Genomic DNA, 12,214 nt, shown 5'->3' on the forward strand with positions numbered 1-12,214 from the left:
AAACGAGTGGTAATGGGACAAGTAAAGACACAAAAGATGTTCTGGATGAGGTGTGAATAGCTGGTGAGCGATAGTCTGAATGTAAAGTAAACAAGTGGGAAATGAGGTGAAAAAAGCAGCAACGAAACACAGAACACAATGGGGGCAGAGATTGTGGTGTAAAATTGTTGAGCTCAGTTTTGTTCTGAAGGCTGTAAAGTGTCTCTTTCAGTTGCGGGAAATAATATTATATTTCCCAGTTCCGATGACAGGTCACATTCAGTCTGTTTCTCTCTCCACAGAGGCTGCCTGACTTGTTGAGTATTCATGATGTGGAGATGCCGGCGTTGGACTGGGGTAAACACAGTAAGAAGTTTAACAACACCAGGTTAAAGTCCAACAGGTTTATTTGGTAGCAAAAGCCACACAAGCTTTCAAGGCTCTGAGCCCCTTCTTCAGGTGAGTGGGAATTCTGTTCACAAACAGAACTTATAAGACACAGACTCAATTTACATGAATAATGGTTGGGATGCGAATACTTACAACTAATCCAGTCTTTAAGAAACAAAACAATGGGAGTGGAGAGAGCATCAAGACAGGCTAAAAAGATGTGTATTGTCAATACACATCTTTTTAGCCTGTCTTGATGCTCTCTCCACTCCCATTGTTTTGTTTCTTAAAGACTGGATTAGTTGTAAGTATTCGCATCCCAACCATTATTCATGTAAATTGAGTCTGTGTCTTATAAGTTCTGTTTGTGAACAGAATTCCCACTCACCTGAAGAAGGGGCTCAGAGCCTCGAAAGCTTGTGTGGCTTTTGCTACCAAATAAACCTGTTGTTGAGTATTTCCAGCCAAAAGAGAAAACGCTGGAAAATCTCAGCAGGTCTGGCAGCATCTGTAAGGAGACAAAAAGAGCTGAGGTTTCGAGTCCAAGTGACCCTTCTGACAAAAGCAGCAATTTGCTGTGAACTGGGCGGCGTTGAGGTTTTGAGTGACAATCCTGGGGCGATATCAGGACAGGAACAGCCACAGATTCCCCCTTTTCCCTGGGACATTTCACTGGAGCTGCGTTGGTGAGTGTTTGTAATCTCTGTCTCACTGTCTCGGTAATGGGGGCAATTTCCAGCGTTTTCCGTTTGATGTCAACCAGAGAATGTGTAAGAATTGTCACACCCGAAACAGATGTCTCTTACTCAGGACACCCCAGCTCGGGTCTGGTTGGGGGGGCGGGGGAGGAGGGGGGGGGGGCGGGGGGAGTTGGGGGCGGGGGGGGGGGGCGGTGGGTAACGTTCACAATTTTGTGTTTATGTCTGGTGCGAATAATACTTTGGATTAAACGGAGAAGTTTTTTAAACTGAGGAGAGTAACTGCATTTGGGCGCTGACTTTAAACAACGTTAACAAGCCCGGGCTGCTGGAGAAACATTTAGGGATTTGTGAGCAGTCAGTTCCGGCTGGTTTGAAGTGAAATCCTGTCGGTGCTGCGGCAAATCTGAACTCAAACCAGACAAACTGGAACCGCTGGGTTAGAGATTCCGGGTGTTGGGATGTGGAGGCTGGGGGAGGGGGAGATGGCGGCAAAACTCTGAGCCTGAGTTTCGAGCGGGATGTGAGCGGGATAAAGGGAAGGAATGACAGTTAATGTGGGAGTCAGGGACAATAGCAGAAGGTGGGAAGCTCTGGAAAGGAGCACGGAGGGTAAAGGCCATGAAAGAATGCTTGTTTAAATGAAGATAAAAGCAAAATACTGCGGATGCTGGAATCTGAAACAGAAACAGAAAATGCTGGAAAATCTCAGCAGGTCTGACAGCATCTGTGGAGAGAGAATGGAGTTACTGCTTCCAGTCTGGATGATCACAGGTGCGATCAGACCTGCTGAGGTTTTCCAGCACTTTCTGTTTTTGATTAACTGAAAGTTCAGCAGGGAAAGAAGCAGCGAACTGAACACACTGAACCCAGGGGGAGGGGGTGACCCAGGATAAGCTCAGTGAGGCTCTGCAATGTCCATCAACACATCCACATTCAGACCTTAGAGAGCCAAGGGGGAGGGGAAGGAGAAACTATTTGGGGCACCGCAGGTGGTCACCCCTTCCCCCACTCTGTGGTTCCACATCCCTCCCACACCTGGGCAGGGTTGGCTCAAGGTGCAGGAAGCTGCAAGCTGAGAGGCTGAGCTGTGAACTGGGCCGGGTTGGGGGTTTGAGTGACAGTCCTGGGACTATTTCAGGACAGGAACTGCCACAGATTCCCTCTTTTTCCTGGGACGTTTCAGTGGAGCTGTGTTGGTGAGTGTTTGTAATCTCTGTCTCACTGTCTCGGTAATGGGGGTGGGTTGTAGATTGCTGTGGGTGTTAGACTAAATAACCTCTCCTCATGCTGCCAGTTCCAGTCTGCAGACTCCATTTCTCAGTCCAGTTTGCTGCTCTGTCTCTCTGTACTTTGCTGCAGTGCTCCACATTCTGAGCAACATCCAGCTCATTGTTATCACCCGAAATTTGCGGCAAACTCCCTTCACTGTGACACAGCGGTTAGCACTGCTGCCTCACTGAGTCTGGGTTCGATTCCAGCGGTGGGTGACTGTCTATGTGGAGTTTGCACAGTAAGAAGTCTCAGAACACCAGGTTAAAGTCCAATAAGTTTATTTGGAATCAAAGCAAATCACTGCGGATACTGGAATTTGGAACTATGTTCTGTGGAACATCGTTTCCTCACTTGTTCCTGTGCAGCAGTAAATCCTCATCCTGAACACTTTCCCTCTTTCCTGTCCTGCCACCAACTCCCACACTGACCAACCAGCTCATATTTCAATGGATTGTCCCGTGTTTGAGTCCAGTGTGCCAGGCTGCATGGCGTATGGGCACTGTTTCACCCATAAGATGGATGTGTGCAGCACCCTCTTCCAACTGTTCTGGCTGCCAACCAGCCCGTGCCCACCCTCGCACTTCCAGCAGCACCGCACACAATACTGCTCACCTGCTCCGACAGACTCATGAAGGATGTCCTTTCATTTTCTCTGAGAGAGTTGGTCAGCCTGGCAAACCCAGTGTGAAATATCTTCACAAATCTTTTCTCCCACCTTCTATTCTGGCTGGGTTCAGTTCTCTTTTGTACAGAGTGAAAATAAAATCAATTATTTTCTCTCCTGGTCCCTTGCAGGGAGCTGCAGCTTTTTACTGGGGGTGTTGGGGCCTCCAGCGGGTATTTGTGAATCCTCCCCGCCCACCTCCCAGGGTTTCCTTCCTTCCCAGAGATCAGAGTCCTCATTGATTTGAGGCCAAAGTGTAACCTCTTATTTATTGTCCCCCTCCCCCATCCTCTGATGTGAACCATCCTCCAGTGGCTGAGCCAGGATGGGGCCGTTAACCTGGGCCTGTTCCCGGGAGGGAGGGAGGGAGAAGCCCCGCAGCTGCAAACCAGGGAGCTGACAATGATTCTGAAGGGTTTGCGGATCCACAAAGTGTTTCCAAATCCTCCCAGCCACCGCCTAACGCTGACTCCGCTTCTCCGGGACAAACAAGCGCCAAGGACAGCAATGAGACTGCGCATGCTCCACATCACAATGCCCGGGGCTGATTGACAGCAACTCTGAACCAATAGGAAGAGGGGGCGGGGCTGGAGGACCGAGCGAGAGCGGCTGGTCCTCCAACCAATCGGAGTGAATGAGAGGCGGGGCCGGGCTGCGACTGAAGCATGCGCAGTGCAGGTAATGGCAACGGACAGACGGTTTTAACTTGGAAACGAGATCAATGCGAGGTAGAGGGCGGCGCGCGGGGAATGATAAATGTGGCGGGTGGGTGGAGAGACTTTGTAAACATGTTGTTCAAACCCAAACCCCGGAAATGAACTTCCCGGTCCCCCCCTTTGTACCAAATGGAGCGGCAGCTTGTAGTGTTAGACCCGGGCTGACTGCCGCCATTGAGGCTGCATGTGGGAGGCCGGCAGGGATTGTGATTGGAGAGTGAAGCCCTGATGTCACAATGGAATGGGTGAGTGTGACGTCACAATGGAATGGGTGAGTGTGACGTCACAATGGAATGGGTGAGGGTGTGACGTCACAATGGAATGGGTGAGGGCGTGACGTCACAACGGAATGGGTGAGGGTGTGACGTCACAATGGAATGGGTGAGGGTGTGACGTCACAATGGAATGGGTGAGGGCATGACGTCACAACGGAATGGGTGAGAGTGTGACGTCACAACGGAATTGGTGAGGGTGTGACATCACAATGGAATGGGTGAGAGTGTGACGTCACAATGGAATGGATGAGGGTTCCAGATGAGCTGAGACTGGGCTGGAGTCGGGCGATGACACTGACATGTGGCCCGGTGGCACAGTGGTTAGCGCAGCTGCCTAACAGCGCCAGGGACCCGGGTTCAATTCCAGCCTCGGGTCGCTGTCTGTGCAGAGTTTCTACATTCATAGAATCATAGAATCCCTCCAGTGCAGAAGGAAGCCATTTGGCCCATCGAGTCTGCACCGACCACAATCCCACCCAGGCCCTACCCCCACTATTTACCCGCTAATCCCTCTAACCTATGCATTTTAGGATTCCACGGGGCAATTTTTAACCTGGCCAATCAACCTAACCTGCACATCTTTGGACTGTGGGAGGAAACCGGAGCACCCGGAGGAAACCCACGCAGACACGAGGAGAACGTGCAAACTCCACACAGACAGTGACCCGAGCCGGGAATCGAACCCAGGACCCTGGAGCTGTGAAGCAGCAGTGCTAACCACTGAGCTACCGTGCCGCCCTCATTCTCCCCGTGTCTGTGTGGTTTTCCTCCGGGTGTTCCGGTTTCCTTCCACAGTCCAAAGATGTGCTGGTTAGACGGATTGGCCATGATAAATTGCCACTTGGTATCAGGGGGATTAACAGGTAAATATGTGGATAGGGCCTGGATGGGATTGTTGTCGGTGCAGGCTCGATGGGCTGAATGGCCTCCTTCTACACTGTATTTTATTATTCATTATTATTAATTACTATTAATGCTTCTATGAATGAAGGTGGTCTTGATGATGATGTGGACATGTGGCTGGAAGCTCATCTTGGGATGAACTATTTCACCCTGGTTGTGAACAGCCTGGTTCAGCCTCAGACAGTTGCCAGGAGGAGAGATAAAGTTGTTGGCGAGGGAGTGGAGTTTGTAGTGGGGACTGAACACAATGGGTTCAGTCTTCCCAGTATTTATATGAAATAAATTTCTGTTCTTTCAGTACTGGATGTCAGACAAGTCAGGATGGTGTGTGAGTTGGAGAGGAACTTGGAGCTGATGGTGTTCACAGGGTTTGGAAATTCTGTCAAAGTTCCTGTTGAGTTGTAGATGTATAAAATCTCTCTCCTCCCCTCCGCCTCTCCTACTTCTCTCTGTTTCCACTCAGAGTGTGGAGATGCCGGCGTTGGACTGGGGTAAGCACAGTAAGAAGTCTCACAACACCAGGTTAAAATCCAACAGGTTTATTTAGTTGCATAAGCCACTAGTTTTTGGAGTGCTGCTCCTTCATCAGGTGAGTGGGAGTTCTGTTCACAAACAGGGCATATAAAGACACAAACTCAATTTACAAGATAATGGTTGGAATGCGAGTCTTTACAGGTAATCAAGTCTTAAAGGTACAGACAAGGTGAGTGGAGAGACGGTTAAGCACAGGTTAAAGAGATGTGTATTGTCTCCAGCCAGGACAGTTAGTGAGATTTTGCAAGCCCAGGCAAGTCGTGGGGATTACAGGGAGTGTGACATGAACCCAAGATCCCGGTTAAGGCCGTCCTCATGTGTGATTGACAGATCCATGCTCACTGCTTCCTGCCCTGGACGCAGAGAGCTGAAAATTTCCATGCAGGCTGCCAGACAGATAAATAGAACACAGAACATCGAACAAAGAACAGTACACCACAGAACAGGCCCTTCGGCCCACGATGTTGTGCCGAGCTTTGTCGACATTACTGGAGTAAAAATGTGTGGAATACACAGACCGAATTCACTTCATTCCCTTCAGTTGCTGCAAGTCCCCAATTTCCCCCAGAATGAGAAAATAAATGGAAAGGGGGAAACATTGATTTCCTCCCAGATGTTGCCCAGAGGAGGAAGTTTCACTCTGAAGCTCATTGGACAACTTCCGCATTGTGACGTCACGAGAGAGCCCTGCCTGAATCAGCCAATAGGAATCACTCCGCTCCGCGGTGACGTCTCTGGGTTCCAGTGTGCAGGCCCGGGTGCCCCGCCCCCACCCATTGTTCCCCTCCCCCTACACCACATCGAGCCAAGGTTTCCAGGCAACCGGCTGATGGCTCCGGCCAGAGCGAGAAGCTGCTCGGTGAGCTCCCCCTCCCCCCGGCCCGGGACTGCGCATGTGCGAGGGAGAGGGGAAGCTGCGCATGTGCAGGGGAGAACCCACCCTCTGATCTTCATGATCAGGTGTTGACCAATGGGAAGAGTTGGAGGACTGGAAGGACTCTGGACTTCCAGCCAATCAGAGCGCAGGCTTTGTGTGAATGAAGATTGATCTTCAGACAGACTCAAACTTCCTCCTGTCTCAAACATCTGTGAGTAAAACACTTTCTTTTCAACCCCCTTTCCATTTCTTTTCTCATTCTGGGGGAAATTGGGGAGTTGCAGCAACTGAAGGGAAAGGAAGTGAATCCAGGGAGGGTGCAGACTCTGGAAAGGTTGGCCCAGGTTTCTCTCTCTCTTAAACCAGAAAATGATCCATTTCTGCCCACTGTTTGCTGTTAGCCAATCTTCTATCCACGCCAATATGTTATCCCCGCAGCATGAATTTTTATTTGCTGCAATAACCTTTCATGTGGCACCTCATCAAATGTCTTCTGGAAATCTAAGTACAGCGCATCCACCAGTTTCCCTTTATCCAATTCCCGATGGGAAATTTTATAAAATTGAACAACACATCAACTATCTCACTCTGTTAAGACCCGAGAATGAAGCCCAGCAGGACCCGAGGACAAGTCAGGGAATTCCCTGGGAATTGTGCTTTTTCAGAGTTCATCCCACACTTCTGTTTTCTGATTTCCAGCTGTTTCTGAGTTTGAACTGTATCCTCTATTGTGAACACCGAGGCAAAATACTTGTTCAATTCATCTCCCAGCTCCTTATTTTTCATTATCAATTCCTGGACTCACTTTCTATTAGACAGTTAAGAAATGAGGTGGAGCAAGTGACTGAAGTGTCAGTCAGGGAGCACTATTGGGAGCACCAATAGTTTCAAAATAGTTCTGGAAAAAAATAGGACAGATCCACAGGTCAAGGCCCTAAACTGGAGCAGGGCCACTTTTGTGGGCATTAGGCAGGATCTAGCAGATGTCGATTAGGTGAATTTGTTTGAAGGGAAAGGAATGACTGGCAAATGGGAGGTTTTAAAAGTGTGATATCAAGAATCCAGGGGCAGTATATTCCTGTTAAGATGAAGGGAAAGAATGGTAAATTTAGGGATCTCTGGCAGACAAGGGACATTGAGGCTCTGGTGAGGTAAAAGAAGGAAGTATACATTGGGTTTAGGCAATCGGGGACAAGTGAATCACTCTGACTATAAAAAGTGTAAGAAAATACTGAAGAGGGAAATCAGGAGGACAAAAAGAGGGTCTGATATGGATCTGGCAGGTAAGATTAAAGAAAATTCCAAGAGGTTCTTTTGCTGTATTAAGAGTAAAAGGGTGGCTCGAGAGAGAATAGATCCCCTTAAAAATCAGTATGGCCATCTGTGTGTGGAGCCACAGGAGATGGGTGAGATTTTTAATGAATACTTCTCCTCTGTGTTTACTGCGGAGAGCACCATGGGTGCGAAAGAAATAAGGGAACCAAGTGGTGATGTCTTGGGCACACGCATGTTACTTGGGAAGGAGGTATCTGCAGCCTTATAAAAGCAAATTACTGCGGATGCTGGAATCTGAAACCAAGAGAGAAAATGGTGTTTCTTGTCTAAATGACCCTTTGTCAAAGCTCTGAAACATCAGTTCTTTTCTCTCCATACAGGTGCTGCCAGACCTGCTGAGAATGGGGAGAGAGTGTGTGGGATGGAGACTTACAGCTTTTGGGGAATGAGAGAGGAAAGAATGTTCCATAGAAATTGTCTGTTCTGAATTTCTATCCTGTACTGACACTGATGACTTTTGGAAACTCATTTTACAGGATATTGAAAGAGGAATCACAGGCCGAAATCTCAAATGTCACGTCTCGATCTGACAGAGTCATATTCCTTGGGACCTCAATATCATCGGACTTTGAATCCAGAAGGAGAAATAATTGTCCAGTCTGTCGATTTGAAAAGAATTGAAATGTCAGTGTGAGTGAAAAAGTATCAACACACTGACACACTTGAGTGAGAGTGTTCCACTGCACGGACTAAAGAGCTTTAACCAGTTACACAGTCTGAATAAATATCACACCATTCACAGCGGGTCGAGACTGTAATCTTGTTCTGTGTGTGGACGAAGTTTCAACTAATTGTCCACCCAAGAGAGAGGCAAGGACACCTGCATCATGGAGAAACCATGGAAATGTGTGGACTGTGGGAAGGGATACAGAGCCCCATCAGAGCTGGAAGTTCATCGGCGCAGCCACACTGGGGAGAGGCCATTCACCTGCTCTCAGTGTGAGAAGGGATTTAATCAGTTATCCAGCTTACGGACACACCAGCGAGTTCACACTGGGGAGAGGCCATTCACCTGCTCTCAGTGTGGGAAGGGATTTACTCGGTTATCCCACCTGCGGACACACCAGCGAGTTCACACTGGGGAGAGGCCATTTACCTGCTCTCAGTGTGGGAAGGGATTCACTCAGTTATCCAGTCTGCAGAGACACCAGCGAGTTCACACTGGGGAGAGGCCGTTCACCTGCTCTCAGTGTGGGAAGGGATTCATTGAGTTATCCAGCCTGCAGAGACACCAGCGAGTTCACACTGGGGAGAGGCCGTTCATCTGCTCTCAGTGTGGGAAGGGATTCACTCAGTTATCCAGCCTGCAGACACACCAGCGAGTTCACACTGGGGAGAGGCCATTCACCTGCTCTCAGTGTGGGGAGGGATTCACTTGGTCATCCAACCTGCAGTCACACCAGCGAGTTCACACTGGGGAGAGACCATTTACCTGCTCTCAATGTGGGGAGGGATTCACTCGATCATCCCACCTGCAGAGACACCAGCGAGTTCACACTGGGGAGAGACCGTTCACCTGCTCTCAGTGTGGGAAGGGATTCATTCGGTCATCCCACCTGAGGATACACCAGCGAGTTCACACTGGGGAGAGGCCGTTCACCTGCTCTCAGTGTGGGAAGGGATTCAGAGTTTCATCCCAGCTGCTGAGACATCAACAAGTTCACGAGTGATTCCCGGGGTAGGATTCTGCTGTTATTGTTTCTGCTCTCAGTTGCATCCAGGACTGTATTTTGTTCATTCTCACAGTTGGTCAATGGGAAGGGTCAGAGGGTTTCTTTGTGCTGGACTGGCTGGTCTCAGCCTCCAGTGGGCTGATGCTCTTTGAGTCTTTTTGTGAATACCTGGTTTCAAATGTCACAAGGATCACAGAGTGACAGGGTGTGAGGAAGTTTCGAGATATTTAGTCAGAAGAAAACAGAGGTTGGCAGTGCAAAGGTACATTTCTGAATGGAGGGCTGTGACAAGTGACATTCCTCAGCGATCAGTGCTGGGACTTTTGATGTTTGTAATATATATAAATGATTTGGAGGAAAATGTAACTGGTTTGATTGGTAAGTTTGTGGACGGCACAAAGGTTGGTGGAATTGCGGATAGCGATGGGGACCGGCAGAGGATACAGCAGGATATAGATCAGTTGGAGACTTGGGCGAAGAGATGGCAGATGACGTTTAATCTGGATAAATGTGAGGTAATGCATTTTGGAAGGTCTAATACAGATGGGAAATATACAGTAAATGGCAGAACCCTTCAGAGTATTGATAGGCAGAGGGATCTGGGTGTACAGGTACACAGGTCATTGAAAGTGGCAATGCAGGTGGGGAAGATAGTCAAGAAGGCATACGGCATGCTTGCCTTCATCGGCCGGGGCATTGAGTTTAAAAATTGGCAAGTCATGTTGCAGCTTTATAGAACCTGAGTTAAACCGCACTTGGAATCTAGTGTTCAATTCTGGTCACCACACTACCAGAAGGATGTGGAGGCTTTGGAGAGGGTACGGAAAATATTTACCAGGATGTTGCCTGGTGTGGAGGGCATTAGCTATGAGGAGAAGTTGGAGAAACGTGGTTTGTTCTCACTGGAACAACGGAGGTTGAGGAGGGCAACCTGATAGAAGTCTACAAGATTATGAGGGGCATGGACAGAGTGGATAATCTGAAGCTTTTTCCCAGGGTGGAAGAGTCAATTACCAGGGGCATAGGTTTAAGGTGTGAGGGGCAAGGTTTAAAGGAGATGTACGAGGCAGGTTTTTTACACTGAGGGTGGTGGGTGCCTGGAACTCGTTGCCGGGGAAGGTAGTGGAAGCAGATACGATAGTGACTTTAAGATGTGTCTTGACATTGCTCCACCAATGACCCTCCCCCCATCATAAAGTTGAAAGCGGAGCTGTTCATTGATAACTGCAGTACTCATGGCTGAGAATGATACCAGGGATGAGGATTTTGTTTTATTCTTTCAGGGGATGTGAATGTGACTGGCAAGGCCAACATTCATTGCGCATCACTGATTGCTCTTGTAAAGAAAATGAGCCACTTTCTTGAATTGCTGCAATCCATCTGGTGTAGGTATACCCACAACGCTGTTAGGGAGTTCCAGGAATTTGATGCAGTGACAGAGAAGGAATGGTGATTGATTTTCAAGTCAGAATGGTGTGTGATGTGGAGTACAATTTACAGATGGTGGCATTCCCATACGCTGGCTGCACTTGTTTTTCAAGTGGTAGAAGTTAGGGTTTGGAACATTGAAGAAGGGAAAGGGTTAATGTTTTTTGTACTCAATGTATTTTGTGCCTAAAAGGTTGAACTTTGTACCTGGAATGTATCACAAACATAGCCCTTCCTTGTGGCGAGCCTCCTTTTTGTTTATATTGCTCCTGGTAGTAATATAAGCCATTTGTTCATGTCTTTCAGCTTTTACTTTTAGTATAAGCTATTTGTTCATGGTTCCCTTGCTTGTTTATATCATTCTGATAAAACAGACAGTTAAATATAGATGTTAGGGGATAAGTCTTTCTTTCTCGTAGGCTTGTGTATGATTTAAACAAAGGAAGCAAATGGTAGAGTGTGAGAATGGCCATTTGAAGGAGGACTCCCACTGGGACAGTTGCACTCAGTCACTCAGTCACTTCAAAGGAAACGCTGCGGGAAGAGCAGGGGACCAGAGGTGACACCTTGGCTTCGACTACCAGGAGAATTGTGCTTTATGACCCAAGGATACCAGATGGTCTCTAACCATGATCCAGAGACTATCAGAAGCTGTTAAAGGAACTATAATTTATGATCAAGGACTGTTAACTGGACTTTGCTTCATGACTTGTATTGGGAACCCTGATGTATAAATATCCATGCTTCTTGTGTTCAGAGAGAACTTTGGCTTCCGCTTTCAAGGGGTCAAGTTCTCCCATAAGCTTATGAGAATAAAGCATGACTGTATTTTGACTCATACCAGCCTATAGAGGTATATTTTCCGACTTCAAACATGCTGTGAAAACAGCCTTGGTGATTTCTTGCAGTGCATCTAATATGTGGGATGCACTGCCACCATTGTGGGCTAATGGTGGAGAGTGAATGTTTAAGGTGGTATTTGAGATGCTGATCAGGCGGGCTACTTTGTCCTGGATAGGATCTACAAAATTGTTGCAGATACACTCATCCAGGTAGGGAATATTCCACCTTACTCCTGATTTATACCTTGTGAATCATGGCAAGCCTTTGGGGAGTCATTAAGTGAGTAACCTGCCACAAAACTCCCAACCTCTGATCTGCTCTTGTAACCACAGTATTTAAATGACTGGTCAATGGTAACCCCAAAGTTATTGCTGGTGGGACATTCACTGATGGTAATGCCATTGAATATCAAGGGAAGATGGTTAGATTTTCTTGCTGGAAATAGATATTTCCTGATAATTATGTGGTGTCAGTATGAATTGACAATCAGCTCTAACCTGAATGTTGTCCTGGTCCTGCGCTGCATGCGGGCAGCTTCAGTATTCAGAGTTGTGAATGGTAATATACACTGCAATCATCAGTGAACATCCCCGTTTCCGACCCTACGGTGGGGAGACGGTAATT

General features: G+C 47.9%; 1 protein-coding gene across 1 annotated transcript in view; it reads left to right on the plus strand.

The window, feature by feature from the left end:
• Positions 1–12,214, plus strand: part of LOC144482991 (uncharacterized) — a 160,993-nt gene that overhangs the window by 47,993 nt on the left and 100,786 nt on the right. Inside the window, exon 4 of the mRNA XM_078201817.1 lies at positions 8,551–9,304. Within this exon, the coding sequence (XP_078057943.1) occupies positions 8,551–9,304 (754 nt within the window). The remainder of the gene's footprint in view (positions 1–8,550; positions 9,305–12,214) is intronic.

The sequence above is a fragment of the Mustelus asterias genome, unplaced genomic scaffold, assembly GCF_964213995.1.
Source record: "Mustelus asterias unplaced genomic scaffold, sMusAst1.hap1.1 HAP1_SCAFFOLD_44, whole genome shotgun sequence".
In the NCBI taxonomy this organism is placed as follows: Eukaryota; Metazoa; Chordata; class Chondrichthyes; order Carcharhiniformes; family Triakidae; genus Mustelus; species Mustelus asterias.